A 22553-nucleotide genomic window follows, 5' to 3' on the forward strand; every position below is an offset into this window, starting at 1 on the left:
GTGGAGCTACATGTACCCAATTGGTGTGCATGAGCTGAGAGATTCTTTATTAAACTGCCAAAGGTGATCAAAATATGCTCTCCATCCTTTAAGGCATTTCTGCCACTACCTTCGAAAGGGTAGAGAGCCTTGCACGTTCCTATGGTGGGTAAAGGTTCTTCGTCGTCAAACTCGTCATCAAACTCTGTACTGCGCGATTTGAACTGCACCGTCTCCGTGCTGGGGTCTTCCGTATAGCTGCCGTCCGGACTGTGCACAGAAGACATGTAATACATACAACAGTCCAAATGAATACAACGTTAATAAGGGCGAGGTGACAGAATACTACAGGGGAAATAGGCAGGCTGGCAGACAGTTGTGTGTGTGTGTTTGTGTGCATGGGTGTGCTTCAGGAGTACCTCTCTCTGTTCTGGGCACAGCTGTTAGCTACGTTTCCCGTGTTGCTCTGTGGATCATAAAGGGCACTTTGTCTCCGCAGAGTGCTGTCTTTCTCCAGCAGCTTCCTCTCCACGTCTGTTAGCCAGGTCTATAAGGAGACATGAAGAACATGGACTTCATTCAACCGTTACTTTGAGTACAATTACAGAGCATAACCATGGGACATGTAACTGGAAAATGTAAAGTATAATGTCTAACATGATATAATTAGAAAAATAATCAGTGTTCTTCTATATAATACTACATCCTAAAGCAGGGGTCCCTGAACTATGGCTCGCCTTCACATTTGGTACGGCCCAATGAACAATGCCTGATAAATATTTTGAAAATGTTATTTCAAATATGTTTTACTCCTTTCATATTTGTAGTTGCTAATAAAGGTTGGATTTTAAACAAAAAATTCCCTTATTTATTAATAAAGGTAGCTGTATGATTCTAAAAACTATCTGCCAAAATCCATACCGACAGTTTTTCCGGGTTCCTGGGTCACGTAGTTTTGGATTTTGTTTCCCCTCAATAATAAAAACTTAATTTAAAAACTGCATGCTGTGTTCACTTGTGTTATCTTTTACTAATATTAAAATTAGTTTGATGATCTGAAACATTGAAGGTTTACAAACATGCAAAAAAATAAGAAATCAGGACACTTTTTCACACCAGGATAGATAGATACAGTGAGGAAAATAAGTATTTGAACACCCTGCTATTTTGCAAGTTCTCCCACTTAGAAATCATGGAGAGGTCTGAAATTGTCATCGTAGGTGCATGTCCACTGTGAGAGACATAATCTAAAAAAAAAAGATCCAGAAATCACAATATATGATTTTTAAACTATTTATTTGTATGATACAGCTGCAAATAAGTATTTGAACACCTGTCTATCAGCTAGAATTCTGACCCTCAAAGACCTGTTAGTCTGCCTTTAAAATGTCCACCTCCACTACATTTATTATCCTAAATTAGATGCACCTGTTTGAGGTCGTTAGCTGCATAAAGACACCTGTCCACCCCATACAATCAGTAAGAATCCAACTACTAACATGGCCAAGACCAAAGAGCTGTCCAAAGACACTAGAGACAAAATTGTACACCTCCACAAGGCTGGAAAGGGCTACGGGGAAATTGCCAAGCAGCTTGGTGAAAAAAGGTCCACTGTTGGAGCAATCATTAGAAAATGGAAGAAGCTAAACATGACTGTCAATCGCCCTCGGACTAGGGCTCCATGCAAGATCTCACCTCGTGGGGTTTCAATGATCCTAAGGAAAGTGAGAAATCAGCCCAGAACTACACGGGAGGAGCTGGTCAATGACCTGAAAAGAGCTGGGACCATCGTTTCCAAGGTTACTGTTGGTAATACACTAAGACGTCATGGTTTGAAATCATGCATGGCACGGAAGGCTCCCCTGCTTAAACCAGCACATGTCCAGGCACGTCTTAAGTTTGCCAATGATCATTTGTATGATCCAGAGGAGTCATGGGAGAAAGTCATGTGGTCAGATGAGACCAAAATAATACTTTTGGGTCATAATTCCACTAAAAGTGTTTGGAGGAAGCAGAATGATTAGTACCATCCCAAAAACACCATCACTACTGTGAAGCATGGGGGTGGTAGCATCATGCTTTGGGGGTGTTTTTCTGCACATGAGACAGGGCGACTGCACTGTATTAAGGAGAGGATGACCGGGCCATGTATTGCGAGATTTGTCGAGGGTCGAGGCTGTGTCTTCCAACATGACAATGACCCGAAGCACACAGCCAGGATAACCAAGGAGTGGCTCTGTAAGAAGCATATCAAGGTTCTGGCCTGGATTTTTCTTTTTAGATTATGTCTCTCACAGTGGACATGCACCTACGATGACAATTTCAGACCCCTCCATGATTTCTAAATGGGAGAACTTGCAAAATAGCAGGGTGTTCAAATACTTATTTTCCTCACTGTAGATAGATAGATAGATAGATAGATAGATAGATAGATAGATAGATAGATAGATAGATAGATAGATAGATAGATAGATAGATAGATAGATAGATAGATATAAAATGCTATGAGATTCACCTCATATTTGTGAGCCTCGAGCTGGAGTTTCTCAATGCTCTGCCGCACCTCTTCTAATCGCGGGTCCACGCTGTTGGGGTCGCCCATGTGAGGGTTCTTGATGTACACTTCCTTCATTTTATTTAGTGCATCCCTGCAATCAGTGAGAAAAAAAACGTGATGTGGCACTAGTGCAGGAAAAACATCATTCTAGAGTCGATATTAATCTTTCAGTAATGGTTACAAAACTACAATCTTAACACTGCCATGAAGTTGTGGAAAATGTGTGAAAGTTGAGAGTGTGTGTATGTGTGTGTGTGTGTGTTCGTCTGTACAGAAAGATACCTCTGATCCATTTCTTTCTGGATGTCTTTGCTGATGTCATTAAGCTTGGCCTGTAGTTTTTTTCGCCTTTGTTCAGGGGGTAAATGACTGTAGTCCTCCTGGATGGTTCCCTAAAAACACACACACACACACACACACACACACACACACACACACACACACACACACATCACACAAAGTGCAGAAACTAAAGACGGCCTACAGAATCTGAATACTCTAGTATTTGTACGCTAGATGGTCTGTTTGCTGTTTGTCTTTTTTAAGCCTCAAAACCTGTAGCCTAATGAAGAGGTCCCCAATCAATAGTTTGTGACGCCGGGCCATGGAAAAGTTTTTATCAAGTCGCAAAGACATTCTGGGGACAATGTCTATCATTACAAATCTCTACAATTGGCAAGAAAAAAAAAAAAAACGGCTAAATCGAGGAGCCTTTAGCTAGCAGTTTAGTTTTTGCTACAACTTCTCAGTAAATTTTTATTTGTTATTATTATTACTATACTATACTTTTTTAATGTTAGAATTTATATGTATATATATGTAATAATGGACTTTATAAATTTGGGTAGAATGTGTGTAGACTGTACAATGATAATACCTATTAAATTGTAGGCATAATTCAAGTTATGTTGCATTTTTATTGGCTAGTCAATAGCACAATATTGAATCAATCTCACTGTAGGAACAATGTTTATAAGTGTTTGTTATCCATCCTCTGGAACAGCCCAAAATATACAGGCATAAGGAAAATAAAATACAACATTGCCACCTACTGGATATACTTTAAACTTCAGTTAAAGCCCAAACAACATGCTTATTTTTAAATCATTACTTATTTCTAATCAATTGTGTTTAAAGGTGAATGGCAAAGAGTTAATCAACTAGATCTAGTTTTCTAAAGCTGCCTTTTTCAAAACCTCTCCTCTGACCCTATTCCTGTGAGAACTACATGTGCAAGACATGCAATAATGGACATAAAATTACTGTATTGTTTCATAGAATGACCCTCAAGAATATTAACACTGGTGAAGGTAGACACTTACACTTACCAACTTCAGGGAGAGCTGCGTGCAAAGGAATGCAAACGAAACACAGAGGAAAAACTTAAATCAATTCAAACTTATGATACAACATACATTTTTATGACTAAAATGTAAGTATTTAAATATAAGGATAAATTCAGCAACTATGTAGAATAATTTATAGTCTTCATCTTTAAATCCAGATACCAATAGCCTCTATTTTTTCACTTTTTTTAGCCACATGTGGTTCTTTATAGTCATATGTGGTTCTTCACAATGTTGGATGCACACAATTCTATAGGATGTCTTTGGATGTGAAAGCATTAAAGCTTTGTTTACTTGAACTATAAAACACAAACCTGAGCCCACATGACAATGCCCCTGTGCACAAAGACAGCACTATGAACATACGGTTTTCATGGGTTGGAGTGGAAGAAGATCTTGAGAAGATCACCCCTACTAAACACCTTTGGGATGAATTACAATGCTGACTGTACCCCAGGTCTCTTTACCTCACCTACATTAGTACCTGACTAATACTCTTGTATCTAAATGAGCAAATAATCTCCACAAACACACTCCAAAATCTAGTTTTAGATTGCCAGAAGAGTGGAGGTCTTTATGACAGCAAATGGGTATTAATTCTAATGTGATGTTTAAATGCCAAATATTATGGTCAAGTGTCCACAAACCTTTGTGCATATGGTGTATAATTATCTAATATATATATCACAATGAAACATTTTCTTGGTATATTAGAACTACACATTAGTAACATGTATACATTTTATATCACTGACATTTAAGCCTGTTAATTCAGTTTGACTATAATAACAAAATAATAACCACTATAGCTTTGATTGGGAGTTAAAACGTATATAATAGCAGTGCAATTTTATTTAAAAACAAGAAAGTAACGCTTGCCCTGTCCAATATTTTATTGCCTGGCAAAGTGCAAATCTAGTGTAAAAATGGTAGCTAAATTGTCTAGCATAACCTGTTAGGAACCTCAACAAAAAGTCCGAAATCCACTGGCCAAGCTTTGGTTATAATCTGTGGCGTTTTCTCTTTAATCTCAGTAATGTCTTTATGAATTGGTGGCTAACTCTTGAGACTAATATGGCAGCTTTACGCCTCAGTTTATTTTTGGAAAGTGTCATCTGTGCACACTAATTAATCTGACTAGTGAAAGCTGCTGTGTGTAGTGAAGCAGCTGGTGGGATTTTAAATGAGTGGACTATGCTAAAGTTACATCATTGATGTGTGTCGCACCACTGTGAAGCACATTTTTAAAAGACTAAGGTGTTTTTTCTGTCTCTGGATGTTAAACAAGCCTACTGAGCTTACCTGCATCAGCAAACTAAGAATGAAAACTACTAGCTCGTACACAGAATTTTCCTGAACCTAATGATTTGCCCAGTCTGAAATAAAACGTTTTGCTCGTCCTGGACCGGCACTAAGAGTGCACTGGCTTGTGCAACACTAATGGCTGGAGAGTGTTGTAAGAGTTGTAAAGAGTGGTTATTTTATGTACCATTGACTTCCTGTCAGGCTGAACCAGTCTGTCCATTCTCCTCTGTTTCTCTGACGACAACAGAGTTTCTCTGTGAGCAAAACTGCTGGTTAGGCTCTTAATGTTTTTTTGTTTTTTGTTTTCCGCACCATTTTTTGTAAAAGACCTCTGGCACTGATGACTGTGGCTCGGTCAAAGACAGTGAGATCACCTTTTAATGTGAACTCTGACTGAAGCTTAATGCAAAAGTAATAATAAATAATAAGAGGTTCTTATTAAAGTGACCAGTGAATTTATATCTGTTTACAGGCATGGTTCCTTTTCAATGTATTATACCACATGTTTTACACAAAAAGAGGGTTCCCTCAGGTCCTTACCCCACGCTTGAGGCTTCTCAGGCACTGCATCTTGTGTTTCGAGCTCATGAAGTCATTGAGGCGCTGTCCGAGAGGTTCCTTGCTGTGAGGAGGCGAGTGCGGCCCGTTGGCCAGGCCTTCTGGAGAGGGTGACGTGGGGGGAGGAGGAGGGGGCTGACGAGGTGACGCTAACAACGACATAAGCTGCATGTGACGAAGCGATGGAGCCATGGTCACAGATGGAGGAGTGGAGAAACACAGAAGGAGAGAGATGGAGACATAAGGCCAAAAAAGAAACATCAGAGAAACCGAGCAACAAGCTGACAGCAGGAGCACTGGCAAAAAACACGTCAGAGTCCACTATGGAGACTGAATACCGTTCTGTTAAACGCCATCATCTTTCTTCACTGTACTGTACATCGAATAAATATATCAGAGATTTTTCTCAAATATTTTCAATATTTGTCTCAATTACAAATGAATTGGATTGAAATACTTATTCTACAATGTGATTGATTTTTTTTAGAATGTAAATAATAAATACATAAATAAATACTAATAAAAATAATAAACCTTCCAATGACATTAAACACTGCAGTATGCCCTGATAAAGAAAACTACACCTATGCTTACTACAGTTTTACCAAAATTTATTAAATTCTAATTTTAATGTAACAAATTATTAGAATACAATATATTACAATTTGCAAAACAATATAATAAAAATAAAAAAGAAGATCATTACTTAAATAACTTAATTATTGTACATTTTGGTTTACTCAAACTAAATCCTGTACAAGGAAAAAGGAAATTTGAGATTCAATTTCCAGCCAATTATATGCTTGTAATAAATCTGACTCAGCAATTCTGGATAAAACTGTGTGCTGAATTGGTAAATATGAATGTGTATTGCTATGAGTGTGAGAGGAATTATGGTGTTTTGACAACTTCCCTTCACCAGATGGAGACCTTTTTCAGGTGGCTATTTAGTTAAGCGACTTTAAGAGCTTCAAGAAAGGACTAACGGAAGAATAAGCACCCATTTTTTCATTTTAATGAACTTAATTACATTCAAACAAGTACTTTTCCTGCAGTTTCTAATAGTACTATTACTGGAGTAATATTTAAGCAGCATACTTGTACTTTTATTCATACCTTTTGTGTGAGTAAATGACTTAAAAGTCTGTTTATACCCTATATATCAGATTAAGCCATTAAGCTACCATTAAGTAGGAATACAGTGTTATTCTCTGTTAACAACAGAAATGTGTTAATACGTTTTCCGATCAAACCCAAATATATGTACCTTATTCCTCTTAATTAAAGGCCACAGCTTGCTTCGGCTCCTGCGCCGACTCTCTCCACGTGCGTTCAGGAAGCTGGACTCAGACACAGCTCTCTTCATAGATACACTGTAATCCTCAAAGTCTACATTGCCTGGTGGTTCAAAGCCTGACTTAAACGTCTCAACAACCTGCTTGGTGTCCTGAAATGGAAAACACAGATGGAGAGAAATGGACATGTTTTATATTTGATTTTTGTTTAGGCCTTCTGTGAGAAGTTTTCTAGAGAAAATAGATACATAGAGAGGGATAGAGAGGGCGCCTAGAGAATGAAGTAAATTACACCCGATTCGTAACATTCCATAATACATAATAATATATTTGTAAGATGCTTTCACAAACCATTACATTTTTACATTGAAAGTCTTACAGCACAAAATAACAATAACTACAAACATACTATAAAATGCTAAAAGTGAACATTTGATTTAACAAAATTAATTGGAAGTCAAAGACCAGTATGTAGTATTAGTTTTTGACCGCCAAATCCGATAAAGAGATTTCACATTACCTTGACATTTATACTTTTTCAAATGGAGTAATGCACATTTCGTGATGCACCCAACTAAAAACAGGTCAGAGGTTCAATAAAGAAACATAAAAATGAAAACTTTGGAGGAAAGAGCAAACACTTTTTTCACACCACTGTACATGAGGTGGTTATAGAAATACTCCATAAAAAAAATTAAGTAAAAAGTTTGCAGCAATAGTTTGTTTGACAATCGTTCATGAAAATGCACAGACTTTATCTCACATAAAAGACGATGCAGTAGAACATCTTTCTATCTGAATGTACCCACCAGCTACATGCAAAATAGGGTTTCTTTTCTACAATAGCGTCAAACAAAATTAGTGCAATCATTTGTCACGTCCCACCACGTGAAGATTATGGACTTTAAAGAAGTAGATGCTGAACTCGCAAATATCCTGTACCATCTAGAGACGTACCAGTGCCAACTGGATCCCACTACATGTGTGGAGTTTTGACATTGGACTTCCTGAAGTGTTTAAAGGCTCTGGCATGGAGAAGCTGTTGCTGAATCTGTGATGATCACAAATGTTGAGCTTAGTAGCTCCTACTTTTATACCAAAGACTGTAGAAAGAACATTTACTTATAATCTTATACTCCTGTACTCATGTTAGTTCTCTCTCTCCAGTGTTCTGTATTGTTGAAAGATTTATGTTCAAACTCTTGATGTCACCCAAATGAGGATGGGTTCCCCTTTTGAGTCTGGTTTCTCTCAAGGTTTCTTCCTCATAACATCTAAGGGAGTTTTTCCTTGCCACAGTCGCCATGGCTTGCTCATCAGGGATAAATGCACACCATTCACCTTGACTGTTGATTTCTGTAAAGCTGCTTTGAGACATTGTCTGTTGTGAAAAGCGCTATAGAAATAAACTTGACTTGACTTGATTTAAAAACTGTAAAAATGTTGAATTATGGAATGACTTATTGTATTAGGGACATTATAATGACGTTATTGCTAACAGGGGGTATTGGGTGTCTAGGTTGTTTTTGAATAGTTTATTTTACTTGGAGACAAGTAAAGAAAAGTAATTGGAAACTATCTATCGTGTGTTTAAGTCTGAGCGTCTAAATCTGAACTAAAGGTGCAACCGTGAGTCGCACAGGAGCTTAAGTCCAATCACGGCCCATAAACTACTTTAAATCTGCAAAAGCGAGTCAATTAGTGCTCCAATGTGGCCTCTCTCCATCTGTGACACTTAACCAAATTACAGCCATGTGAATGCTAACACACACACATACACACATACACACAACAATACACATTGTCGCAATGGCTGCTAGCCACAGCTGTTAAAAGAAAGGGCATCATGATCATTTCTCATTAGCTTGAAAGTGGGACAGGGGCATTTAGTGTAATGAAGTCGGCACTTTTTTATTGATAAATTATTAATATGTCTGATAAATATAGATTACAAGAGTACTGTTGTTGAACAAAGTAAAATATAAAAAGTCCTGCTTCCTTAGCATTACTGCAGAGTATTGTGCGACACTATTTAATTTCTTAATATAATGCATAATTCCAACATGCTTTACAGGTGTGTCCCAAACCAGATGTGTTTATTTTTTTTTATATTAGTTCCTACTATGGTTCTAAATATTCTGTCTTAAGTTAATTTTGTATGTGTACAAATAAGCAAACGAACTAAATGCTACAGGCAACGATGAAAAAAGTATATAATCCATATTGTTAATTAATCTTAACACTCTTAAACTTACTGTTCATCACAGTAATTTCTCCACACTATTTATAAAGGATGACCCATGACATCAATTATACCAATTTCCTGCTATTTCAATACTGTCAATATTTAAATACTTTCAATACTATTTCAATACTGTTCAATACTACCATGCACTCTTACACTTTATGTACATTAATGATCTGTATCCCTATTTATTACCCACACTGTCTATACTGTCTCACATTGTCTGTATTGTCTTGTATAGTCTGTTTGAGTCTTGTCTTGTCTGTTTTGTCATGTATAGGTTTTATTTATGTCTGTACTTTTGAGAGTCACTAACAGCTGGAACCAAATTCCTTGTGTGTGTCAACACACTTGGCCAATAAACCTGATTCTGATTCTGATATTTCTATGCCACTTACATTATAAACAGCCATTATAAACAGCTGTTTCCACATCACTTTCTCACTCTCTTTTTTCCCTTAAATTTATTAAGACTTAAAAAAATGCAGTACTGTATGTCATGTTACTAAGAGCATGTCCCTCATCCTGAAGCATAAAAAAGCTTTTACTATTATTCATGATTCTGTCATACAGGTCTCTGTGTAAATCATTTTTCTATACAGACAATACAATATTAAAGCATGTGCATTAATACAAAAGTGATTTGTCTTGCAGCTGGAACGTCTGTCAGAGTTGCTGTTATAGAAATAAATTAAATCCTTCTGTCCAATCAAAAATAAGTGTACAGCAGTGTTGTGGTATAAATCCTTACGAACATTAGCTCAGTATTGTTCTTTGCAGTACTAATTTTGCAAAAACAGTTTGCAATATGCAAGTGCCTACACAAATGTCAAATTCAATAATCCACAGTTTCCATTAGTTTAGTAATTCGATAAATTAAATTGTCCACACACCATTTTGGGTTCGATGGATTCAGCTGCCTTGGTCATGCAATCCAGACACTTATTAACGATGGGCAGCACCTTGCGTTCCACCTCGGCGTAGCACCTCATACTCTCCCCTATTCTCTCAATCCGTCTCTCCTCCATCTCCTGGATTCTCTGCAAGACAATGACATGGTTCATCTTAAAGACTTCTAGTAGGTATAGGTAGGCTCACAAAATATCCTCGCTAGATGCCCTGAATAATTTGTGAAGGACGTACCTGAAAGATGTGTGGGATGAGGGTGTAGTAGTGCTCGTGTTGGTCTTTATTAAACTTTTGCAGGTAGGACAAATAATCGTTCTTACTTTCATCAGCTATGTGATGTCTCATTTGAGCCTGCTGTTTAGCCTGAGCAAGAGAGAGGGAAAGAGCAAAAAAGAGAGAAGAAGAGTGATGAAGGTGCTATAAGAAGAACTAGCTAAAAAGCTCAGCATCCTTTGTGCAACTGCAGGGCAATGCTGTAAAATAAAATAAAATGCCACATACAGCACAAAGAAAAACTTAAACATATACACTGGTATCTCACTGCACATGATACTGCATAGGACCTCCATAGTGGCATAAAAATATAATCTGATGCTGATCTACCAGACAAACCAGACAGGACGAGTGCAGCTGCCCAGACAGAGACGTCTCTCACTAGGGCTCCATCCGCAAAATGTCCAAAAGTGTGGAAACTGGAAACATTTTAATACACCAGACATAAAAAATCACCAGCTCAAAAAAAGAGAGAAAAGAATCACAGTATCACATTATCTCATGCAGCCTATTTTGAGCAACACGGCTCCTGAACAAAGCAAAATGTTCCAGCAGGCCACGTTAATGAACAGGAAAAGTTATTTTTAAAAAGTTACTTAAAAAACCTTGAACGTTCCTCTTACTCCAAATGTAGTTAGTTTTGCACTGGAGTTATGAGGCTAATGTTGCTAACAAGTAAGGCTGCAGTGAGACTATTTCCGATTTCATTTTTCTCCAGACTGCATTTATATAATAATAATGCTTGAGACAAATTTGTCACAAAAACCCACCTTTTTATTAAAAGAGAGTACATAGAGAAAAAACATAACTAAAAGCTAAGCTAGTTATACAGCTAACTTAGCTCAGTGACCTAGCTATGTTTGTTATGAACAAAATTTTGGGTGTTCTGGGAGCCTGTATTCTGAGACCGGTTCAGTTAGATTAATAAAATAAAATAAAATAAAATAAAATTTCACAGGCAAACGGGTTTACTAACACTTAACTAGATATCTAGCTGTGTGCTAATACCAAATAATGTAACCTTGTCCCAGTAGCAACTAGCAATGTCAACAAACAATTATTACATAATGTTAGTGTGGTGTATTAAGGTCTCCAATTTCTCACCTCAGTGAGGTTTAGATATACAGAACAAGATTTATTTGTGCTGTAATAAATACTAGCGTGTGGTATATATGATTTAAGCTTCCATTTCTTGTTAGCTATGATAACCTCGTAGCTTCAGGACAAAACTAAAAAAGGTTCAAACACCAAACGTTTTGTCTGGTCGACTACATTTGAGGTAAGGGGGGGGGGTTTAAATGTGTAACTGTGTAAATAAATATTTTTAGCTAGCTGCTGCTGTAATCCATACTAGGGCTGCAACATGTAGTCAACATAATGAACTAGACTGATTATAAACCTTTACTAACATGGATTTGAAGGTGTTGTTTACTTAACCAGCAACAAAAATGGGTACGTGTCTGCAGTCTGAGATATAGTTAAGCAGCTGCTCATCAAAATACCTCCCTTCTGAAATAAATTACCAAAATAAGAAAATGATATTACTAAATGACAGTTGCACTGTGCTTTTTCACATTTCTTTATGACCCTTAATACGCATTTACACAGTTTTCAGCTTAGGTCATCCAGAAGTGGAGCTTTGTAAATTAGGATACTAAGGCAGAAAAAGGACATCTAACAGATTCACCATGACAGACCTAATTCTTTAAACCTCCAGAGAACGTTTTAGAAGTAGCAGCGCAAAGTATAGCAGCAGGAAAAAAAAAGAAGTGAAGAAACTCAATTAACAGCAGTTAAAGGACCGCAAAGGAAAAGCTACATTCTACCTGAGTTCATTATGACACAGACGGAACACGTACACACCAATAAGACAAAGTCGAAAGTCAAGAAACGAATCACTTGAACAAGTTTCAGCACACAGATTCATTCAGCATGCACACTAACAGAACACAAACACCGAGGCACACAGCACAGAAAATGGACAGGAATTGGCCGTCTGTTCTCAGAGCAACTCTAGGCTTTTCGCTTTATGTACCATGTCGGTGTCTCAATTTGATAAAATTATATATCAGACAAATGTAATGTCCTAAACAGTGGTTGTAATAACCACATAGGCATTAGTTTTCTTGCACCAGTGGCAGGGACGTAATACAGCAACAGGGCCAGAGATTTGGACAAACAGAAATAATTTTGCGACAGACATTTTTCATGTAGACGTGGTCTATGGGCGTACACTAAACAGATTAACAATTCCCCACAGACAGAGACGACTCATAGTTAAAAACCTACCTTGAGTGAACACCGCTTTGAGCCATGTTAAAAAGACAAAAACAGAGTCGATTAGTGTCAGAGCACTTTGTGGCGTGGAGCAGAATGTTAGAAATATGTGTACGGGTCAGCCAAATGGCATGAACTACACCTACGACTCGGCCCGCTCACAGATCACAGAGAGACTGCACATTCAGAAATGTTTGCAATAAAACTAATCCTATAACATTATGTCTGTAATATCCAGGATTTAATTAAAAGCAGCAACCTGGCAGATGGTTCATATAATTGCGAACTAATTGCAATACAGCAAAAATAATTTCATATTCATAATGGGTTACAGTTAAAGTACCACCATTGTTCTATTTCATGAACCACTATAAAATGCAATGGACTGAACAGGCAATTTCTTTTACTACAGCTACACTGTTGAGTGTCCTGGTATTTACTGCCAGTGTGAATCAGTTCAGTCATATGAATCAAAAGGACTCATGACACGGGCCGTAAAACTGTCCACAGCTCGTTAGGCTCCAACAACTGTCCAATTTCCCTGCAGGAGAGTATGGCACACCTCCAGAAGAGACGCCGTGGTTAGTGGGTGGAGGTGCAACACTCTTTAGGATGCAGTGGAAGGGTCGTAAAAATGCTGAGCACATCACTGACACGCATCCATCCCAAACGCACTGCAGAGACCCAGGGCTGGGATGCAGAGAACAAGCAGGAGGAGAAAAAAAATAATACAAAAATGGACATACCTTCTCTACATCAGCCTTGGTCACATTAATGTCAGCGTCCATCTTGTCAAAGTAATGCTGGGCACGGTCGGCTTCCTTGCAGTCTCTCTCAAACCGACGTTTGCTCTGCAAGAAAACGGTTCCTTATTAGAGCGGGATAAAGGTGATATTTCACGTTGCTCATTTTATAAAAATTTTATAGGGCCCTCTACTGACTGCCAAACAAATTGCGATTGCAATGGCCATACCTTCTTGTTTTTCCCAGTTGACCCCAATCCCTATCTCTGTAAATGCCCCTTAAGCTGCCTTTTAGGCAAAAGCAGTGAAGCTAAGCTGCTCTTCTGTGACTGGGGTTGAAGCTAACTTTCAGTCCAAAAATATGAAAACATTTCAAAAACAACCAATACAGCCCAAACATTTTTCCTGTAAAGGGCCAAAGATTTTACTTAATTAAGGGCCTATATATAACTATATTTAAATTAAAGTTGCAATGGTTACCTCATTTATAATTTTATAATATCTGTAAATCAATGAATAAGTAAATAAATGAAGAAAGAATGTTACTCCGTATTTTTATTTCCAAAGTTTTCTAATTAAATAGTAATAGTAATAATTAAAACTGAAAACATAGAAACAGTTCCATATTTAGTACAATAGGGTTCCTAATACAATAACATTCCTAATACAACTATTCAAGCTATAAGCAATACAACTATACATGTAAAATCAGCGAGCTCTAATGAGAGACATTAAGATGGTCCTTATTTTTCCAGGTTTTTGCTAAATTAGGCTTCACTGACTTTGTAACAATGTGAGGACAAAATTTATGTGAGAGACAATTAAATCACTTCTCAGTTTACACTTGTTCATTTTAATCAGACTGACAGTCTGCTTACAGAGGGCGGTACAATACTCTTAATGTTTATCAGCTTAAAACAAAAACAAAATTTTTCAATTAGAAACAAAGATCTGGGTCAATGCTTCTTCGTCTTAAATATAGCATGCCTGACCAAAACAAAGATCACTACAGGCCAACTATAGCCCCCAGGAACGTCTCAAGGTTACGTATGTAACCCTAGTTCCCTGAAAGAACTCGAGCTGCATCAAAACGTTTTGACGCAGCTCGAGTTCCTGAAAGGGAACATTAGTATTGCTAATAGGATTAAATATTTAACAGAAAAGTTTTTTTTAAAACAGAAAAATTAATTTTTATGGTAATTAGTAGTAATGATTTTTCAACTGGAAACTGTTGGACTGGTTTTTACTTACCGACTCCAGCTGTTTCCAAGAGTTCTCGATATGCTGCTGTGCTCTGCGGCCATCATGAAAATGCTGCAGAAGAAGAATCATAGTAAGTCATTAACAGCAATATATGTTTACAATCATAAACCTTTTTAATTCATATGTCAGCAAATTGCACTGAATGCATTGAATGACAAATATGTGTCATTCAATGCTGTAAAAGCTGCCAGAACTATTCAAAAACTGATAATTTAAAAAGGTAAATCTGTACAGTAAAGTTTTTTTGTTTTTTGTTTTTTGCTGTAGTTGACTGGTATTACCATTATAGGAAAAATCCACTAGGAAGTACATGAAATTTTATGACATGTTTATGAATTCTGGACAAACAGCTTGGCTCTATTAAGAGATGTACAAGATGACAAACAAATGAGATTACACAGCTGGATGTGTAAGCATGGCAAGTTGAACCTCTGGAGCTTGTCTGTTTGAGTCGAGCGTACATAATGAGATGAGAGAACTGGGAATACTAAAACCTTCTAGTTTGAGATCAATTGAGATAAAAGACCAATATCTGCAGCTAGGATAAGACTTAGGATAGAATTAGGGCTGCAACAACTAATCGATAAAATCGATAATAAATGATAATGAAATTTGTTGTCAATAAATGCTTCTATCAATTAGTTGTGCTGCTCAAGCTTTTCTTGCGAAAAGGCGGAGAGTACAGGTCAACTGGCAGCGTAAACAAATAAATAAATCACCCAATTAATCAATGAACAAAATAATCGTTAGTTGCAGCCTTAGATAAATTAACTACAATAACTATAATAAATAAATAAAAATAAAATAATGATGAATGATAGAATAATTCTAAATATCACAAATTATGATTCAAGTCATTCAAAGGGGACTTTCTTCTTTATTTTTTTAATAAAATCGACTTTTAGATTTCGTTGACACAGCAAATAAACTGCAGCCTTTTAAGAAACAAAGCTGATCAGATGAAATGTGAACCTAAATAAATCAGCCGACACAGTAGGACCACAAAACTGTACTGTACTGCTCCTAAAACAAAACGCTTCCTGCTCACAAACTTCTCATTGTTTCAAAAAACATTTGCTTAGGTCACCCGGGGTCACGGTGACGCGAATATCACGTCACGACTGACTCACTCCCACTCGCGGGATGCCATTACGCACAGTATGTAAAATACATAAAGAACACGTTCTTTCAGAAAGCCAGTCGGATATGAAAGGCAGACGAAAGCTCACCAGGGCAGAAAAACTATCTGCTCTACATTTTTGCTCAGCTCATGCGTGGTCCTGTCTACTCCTATTGTGTTAGTTCCAGTCATTTGGCTGTGACAGAGTCCTCATAGGCCCGCTTACGAAGGAGGGGCATCTTATTTCTGCACCCACTCCACTGACCCCAATACATGACCCACATTCAGCTCCGGCCTGCTCTAGCATAAAAATCATCATCAGTGTAATAACATATTTCACATTCCTCATCCAGGGATTTACAAGAGGTGGGGGAGCAGAGGCTGTTTTTCTCCATAGGTGGGAATCCTTGTCTAAGAACACCATAAATTGGTTTAGGGATTTGATTCAATTTTTTTTGATCACTGATTTTTGACTGTCTCTCAAAAACAAAAATCAAGGTTTCTTTCATTTCTAAATGTACACCTGGCTAAAAGTTTTCTGGGTAAAACATGATCCACAAATCCTACCCATGATAGATTAAAGACATGGTGCATGTTTTAGAAGCCAAGGAGCTTATGTTGAGCTCAAATATAATCCTTTCCAGATTTTATATTGTCCATTTACAAGTACAGATAAAGTTTGGTTTTACATACAGTATACGTGAGTTTTTTATATTGGGTTGTATACAGAGTTGACAGGGTTTTGATCTAAATTTAGCGGTAATGTATTATGTGTTAGCGGCCGGAGCATCCCCTTTAAGAAGGTAGTGGATGGAGGTAAGATGTGACCGAGGCATCTTCACATGCATCAAGAGTGAGACAAAAAAATCCGGTAATTTTCCAAAACATCTTTCAGAATCAGATAATAAATAAAACGGAAATATTGTAAGTTATGTATTCTTTCTGTGCGGCCCGGTACCTATTGACCCATGGACCAGTGCCGGTCCGCAGCCTGAGGGTTGGGGACCACTGGTGTAGACAGTATTGAGAATATCTGCCTCAGCTCATGTCTACTTAAATAAATATTGAAAAATAATCTAGTTTTTAGGACCAAGAGTTAATCTAAAGTCTAAACGTCACGTTCTGTTCCTGCATCACACCTAGACAGTTTTTTCCTGTCTGACACGTTTCTTCATTTCCTTTTACTACTGTAGGTTTAGCTCCAAGGTGATGGCCTGGACTAGACAGGAAAGTTATACTAGACCTTTGTTTTGATCGGTTTTGCCACTGTTCTGTCACAATCCTGCACACAACTTCTCCTGTTCCTAATAAAGTGATGTCCTTCCAGTCAGATTTTGCACTTTGTAAAATATGCTTCGATAACATGCTGCGCAGTTTTCTAGCACATACCGCTTTCCGTTCAGCTTTAAGCTCCTGGATGTATCGCACCAGCTCTGAGATGATCTGTGTTGAAAGGTTTTCGGCGATGACCTCATGCTGCCCAGCATAGTCGTTCAGCTCATTCAGCGTCATCAGAAATGCTCTGCAGGAGGTGTACCTGACCATATGTGCAAATACATGAGTACAGGTGTTACACCAATTATTACTTTGCTGCCAACATGTTTTTAGTATTCCAACACACCTATTAAATGGTGTTTTCAACAATAAATAATATTGCTGGAGCCTATTATGACCATAGAATACTGGTGAGAAGAAGGTGTTATAGGTGATGAGTAAATAGACGTGAAGACTGACACTAAAATACATACTTGTACTCGTCCTCTTCTCTCGAGTTCTTCTTGGGCTGATATTTCTTTGAGAGATTTCTATAATAAGAACACAACCTTTAGAAAGCAATTAAAAATCCAAACATCCCGATCGCTATGCTGAATATCAGAGGAACGCGGCACAGAAAAGCAAAACCCCTCCGAGCTGTGGCGGACGTTTTTAAAAGGCAGGAAGTTTCCCAGTGATATTGTTGTATTGTATCTTTAAGCAGTTGCACTTGTTCTGAATGCACTTTGTTTTTATGAAAGAACATATTTAATTTTACAACCTTTCAGCAGGCCAGAGGGCCTGTACATTATTATTTATTGTACACATGAGTGCATTTAAGTTAAACATTTAAGTTTGAATTTTAATTTATTTTATCCTGTGCATTGCTGCAATGTGCTATAAATAAATATTTTCATAATTTGTAATTGATTTATTCTTTGAAACTTTAATATTAATTTATGCAATTGAAATGCCTTTTTATATTTATTAAGGTTAGTACACAGTCATAGCCATAAATGCAATGGTAATAATAATTGGCATAATTTCTTTCGGTGTTTCGGTTTTCGGCCTTGCTTTCCTATTTTTCGGTTTCGGCCCAGAATTTTCATTTCGGTGCATCCCTAATATATATATATATATATATATATATATATATATATATATATATATATATATATGTGTGTGAAATAAATAAACATTTCTGGAATATTTTTATTGTAAAGTAATCAACATAAGGGCTTTATATATATATATATATATATATATATATATATATATATATATATATATATATATATATATACAGTGGAACCAGTTATCTCGCCCTTGGTTACCTCGACAACCCTATTAAGTCGACGTTTTTGAAGTGGAACCGCCAAATTCTCGCTTTGTCTAAGCATTTTTTTATCGGTTATGACTTTTTATGTCGCCGAACCCTGATATCTCGAGCACAAGGGGGGGGGGGGGGGAATTTGCCATTTAACGTCGGTTATCTCGGTGCAGCCGCAGAAGAACTCGCGGAAGTGGCAGAAAAATCAAGGCTTACAGCTGCTACAGGTGTTGTATTGTATACTGGTGAATCTCTGCTGTTAGTAAGTGCACATATGCCTTTTGTTGTTAAATGTTATGCGATAAACGGGAGGCGAAAGTAGAAGCGCGGCGCTGAACAGCACACGGGAGAACGTGGGATGAGCAGCAAAAGCATAGAATGAACACCGGCAGGATCGGGGGGAATCTTTGGGAAGAAAAGCGCAGCCGGCGAGAGAGTGCTGGTGGGAAGACACGTACCGGGATACGCATGCGCGATAACAACGACCGCCGTGAACTAACATATACCAACAATAACGGACAGTGAGAGTGTGGAAGTTTAAATAGGAGCTGGTGATGATGCTAAACGAGCACCATATGTGCGCGATTGAAGCCGGGAGCTTCAGAGAAAGCGGCCGAGAAAACACCTGCCGCGCCGAAGGGGCCGCGCCGTGGCAGGTGGATTCCTAACAGTTAACAAACATGTATGTACATTTTTATAGCATGCCTTCATCAAACATATCGCGGCAACGCTGTTGTGTAAAAAAAACCTCTAAAAACACGTGCATGCACATTCTCATTTATTAACCACATCATGTACATAAAGAAATTTCAAGCACGTTAATATATTGCCGCCATATTGATTTTCGTTTATCTCGATCATCGGTTACCTCGATGCTTTTTGGTGACCCCCTAGGACATCGACATAACCGGGTATATATATATATACCGTATATAGCCGTGATGTTGATTACTTTACAATAAAAATATTCCAGAAATGTTTATTTATTTCACACCACAGAAATTCAACAAGAATTTTTATTTACAATTCACTTATACATTTTATCCAGTTATGATTACAAAAGTATTGGGACATCTGACTTTTTAGTTAAATGATTTTACCACAGGGTTTGAAGCACCCAACTGTGTAGGATTAAATTTTCCCTTCTCTTGAACTAGGAGACTCAAACCTGTTCCAGCAGAAAGCCAGCTACATGAAGATATGGTTCACGTGGGTTGTAGCGGAAAACTTTGAGCAGGCTGCTATAGAGCTCTGACCTCAACCCTGTTGGAATGCTGCACCCCAGCACACTCCAAAAACTAGTGGAACATCTTTCCAGAAGAGTGGAGGTTATTGTAGCAGCAAATAAGGACTAAATGTGGACTGAAATATTTAAAAAGCATAGAGAATCTGATAATCAGGTGTCCACAAACATTTGTCCATGAACATACAGTATTTCACAAAAGTAAATACACCCCTCACCTTTTAATAACCATTTTAGTAGATCTTCGAAGGGACAATACTATCCTCTTCATCATGTTCATGTTTTTGTCTGCTTGACACTACTAAAAATGTGTGTATCTTGTATTAGAGCAGTTAAAATGTGGTGCTTTGAGTACAATTCTCTCATACTGACCACCGGATGTTCAACATGGCACTTCATGGCAAAGACTCTCTGAGGATTTCAGAATAAGAATTGTTGCTCTCCACAAAGATGGCCAAGGCTATAAGAAGACCGGTAACACTGTGAGTTACAGTACAGTGGTCAGAGTCATACTAATGTTTTCCAAGACTGTATCCATTCGGAACAGGCTTTACAGGGGTCAACAAATAGTTCTGTACATCAGGTGGGGAAGTTCGGTTCAAAAAACAGACGCATAAGTGCTGCCAGCATTGCTTTAGAGGTTGGTAGAAAGGTCTGCTTGTCAGTGGCCTGACCATATGCCGCATACTGCAACTGCAAGTCGGTTTGCATGGCCACCATCTGTAATGGCTGCAAACAGTCTGATGAGATAAACTTGTTTGGCTCAGATGGTGTCCAGCATGTGTGGCGACACCCTGTTGAGGAGTACCAAGACAATTTTGTCTTGCCTACAGTGAAGGATGGTGGTGGTAGCCTCATAGTCTGGGGCTGCATGAGTGCTGCTGGTACTGGGAAGCTGCAGTTCATTGAGGGAAACATGGATTCCAACATGTACTTTAACATTCAGAAGCAGAACATGATGCAATGCCTTCAGAAACTGTGCCGAACTGCAGTTTTCCAACATACTGTAATAACAACCCTAAACACACCGCCAAGATGACAACTGTCTTTCTGAAGGTGAAGGTGAAGGTGAAGGTGATGGAGTGGTTAAGTATGTCTCCAGATCTCCGTGACCTCCGTCATTATGGAGGAGTGGAAGAGGATCCCAGGAACAACCTGTGCAGCTCTGGTGAATTCCATGCCCAAGAGGATGAAGGCAGTGCTACATAACAATGGTGCTCACACAAAATATTGACACTTTGGTTACAGTTTTGACATGTTCATTTAGGGTGTACTTACTTTTGTTGCCTGCTATTTAAACAGTAATGGCTGTAGAGTTATTTTCAGTGGACAGTAAATCTATAGTGCTATACAAACGGTATTTTGACTACTATACAGAATATCCAAGTTTCATTTCCATAGTAATGTCCCTCAGAAGTAATGTCCCTCAGAAGACTTACTTTTGTGAGATACCGTATGTATATATAATGTTGTGGAACGACCTTCAAGTTAGTTCTTATTATAATGTTATGTTGAAGCAGATACAAACAGCGTTTCCATTTGTTTTATTAAACGTAATTTTACAGTGAAACTTTAAAGCCCTCTGTCCTGAGACTTGAAGAAACAGCTTAACTTCTTAACTGTAAGAAAGTGCTGACACTGGAAATTCCTTCCAAAAATGCTTACAGACAAACATCGCTATTATGATTACAACCATTTTTTTAAGATATGTTTAGGTAAATTATTTGCCATGCAAGTGCCTGAGTAACTACAGAAACAGTATTAACATTATTAGAACCGTTGTCGGAGCTGCTGACCAATCAGAATCCAGCATTGACTGTAACATAATGTTTATTTTCTCTTTCCTTATTGGTTGGCTTTTTCATTCACCCTCTGTAGATTTTATTTACGAAAGACAGCAATTAATGCGATCATGTCCTGGAAAGCAAACAAAGCCCAGTAGTGTTTTAAACCATAATGATGTCTTTATCATGTGAGAGCTCATCAATTCATAAAGATGACATTTGTTAAAGTGACGTTTCACGTCAAGCTGACACACACTAGCACTGTGACATTAATTCAAGCAAATGTGAAAAGGGGATACATGGATATAATAAAGTGTGTTACTGGTGCCTCCCTGTCCCTCCCTGTCCTTCGCTACTCTCGTCTACAGCTCTGCCTATCTTTCTCCCTTTTCGTCTGGCTTGTTCTCTATCTCTGTGTCCCTCTCGCCCTCTCTCTCTCTCTCTCAGTCTCTCTCTCTCTCTCCACACACACACACACCCAGCTGTACCTCCCCGTAGGCTGACGTGTTGCTAGGCAGATCGCCATCTTGCAGCTCCTTGTCAAAGCCATGCGGATGTTACCGCTTATTGTCTCCTTACCACCTCACCAAAGGACCAAAAAGATGTTCAGTGGTGTGAAAGAAAAAGAAAAGAAAAAGGAAACATATAGCCCCCCAATATAATAACAACTATCCTGTGGCCTTTTAAAGCCATTATTCCTGAGCTGGAGGCAGGTCGATGCCATTTGTCTGCTAACAAGCGCATTGTGTCAGATAAATCTCCTCTCATTAAGGGAGCTGAATAAAAGGTTGAGGGAGGCGTCGTGAATTAAGCCTTTCTCTCAACTGAAGGCGCGCACAAATACACTCTGGCAGACTTCATAGAAATAACAAAGCTGCGATTGACAGGCGACTATAAAAAGCAGATTTCCTTGTGTGCGTGCATGTGTGCGTGAGTGTGTGTGTTCACTGGCTAACGCAACCCAAAAAAACCCACACAAACAGGACCAAACCGACAAAACCAACACAAGACTATCAGGATATGGGTCAACACCATAGCAACCGATGTAACCACACTGATGCAATGCGAACGT

At 38.1% G+C, this 22553-nt stretch overlaps 1 protein-coding gene across 10 annotated transcripts in view; it reads right to left on the bottom strand.

Moving 5' to 3' along the window:
• fnbp1a (formin binding protein 1a) overlaps positions 1-22553 on the bottom strand; it is a 32725-nt gene that overhangs the window by 4960 nt on the left and 5212 nt on the right. For 2 of the 10 annotated variants that reach the window (XM_046871066.1, XM_046871069.1), the window contains exons 3-16: positions 17619-17675; positions 17260-17407; positions 14739-14801; positions 13491-13595; positions 12757-12771; positions 10429-10557; positions 10179-10325; positions 7013-7192; positions 5728-5910; positions 3859-3879; positions 2819-2928; positions 2495-2627; positions 399-526; positions 107-276 (exon numbers count right to left, since the gene is read on the bottom strand). In XM_046871066.1, the coding sequence (XP_046727022.1) occupies positions 107-276; positions 399-526; positions 2495-2627; positions 2819-2928; positions 3859-3879; positions 5728-5910; positions 7013-7192; positions 10179-10325; positions 10429-10557; positions 12757-12771; positions 13491-13595; positions 14739-14801; positions 17260-17407; positions 17619-17675 (1589 nt within the window). The remainder of the gene's footprint in view (positions 1-106; positions 277-398; positions 527-2494; positions 2628-2818; positions 2929-3858; positions 3880-5727; positions 5911-7012; positions 7193-10178; positions 10326-10428; positions 10558-12756; positions 12772-13490; positions 13596-14738; positions 14802-17259; positions 17408-17618; positions 17676-22553) is intronic. The other 8 variants (XM_046871068.1, XM_046871072.1, XM_046871075.1 and 5 more) reach the window with 8 other exon arrangements.

This window comes from Silurus meridionalis, chromosome 17, assembly GCF_014805685.1.
Source record: "Silurus meridionalis isolate SWU-2019-XX chromosome 17, ASM1480568v1, whole genome shotgun sequence".
In the NCBI taxonomy this organism is placed as follows: domain Eukaryota; kingdom Metazoa; phylum Chordata; class Actinopteri; order Siluriformes; family Siluridae; genus Silurus; species Silurus meridionalis.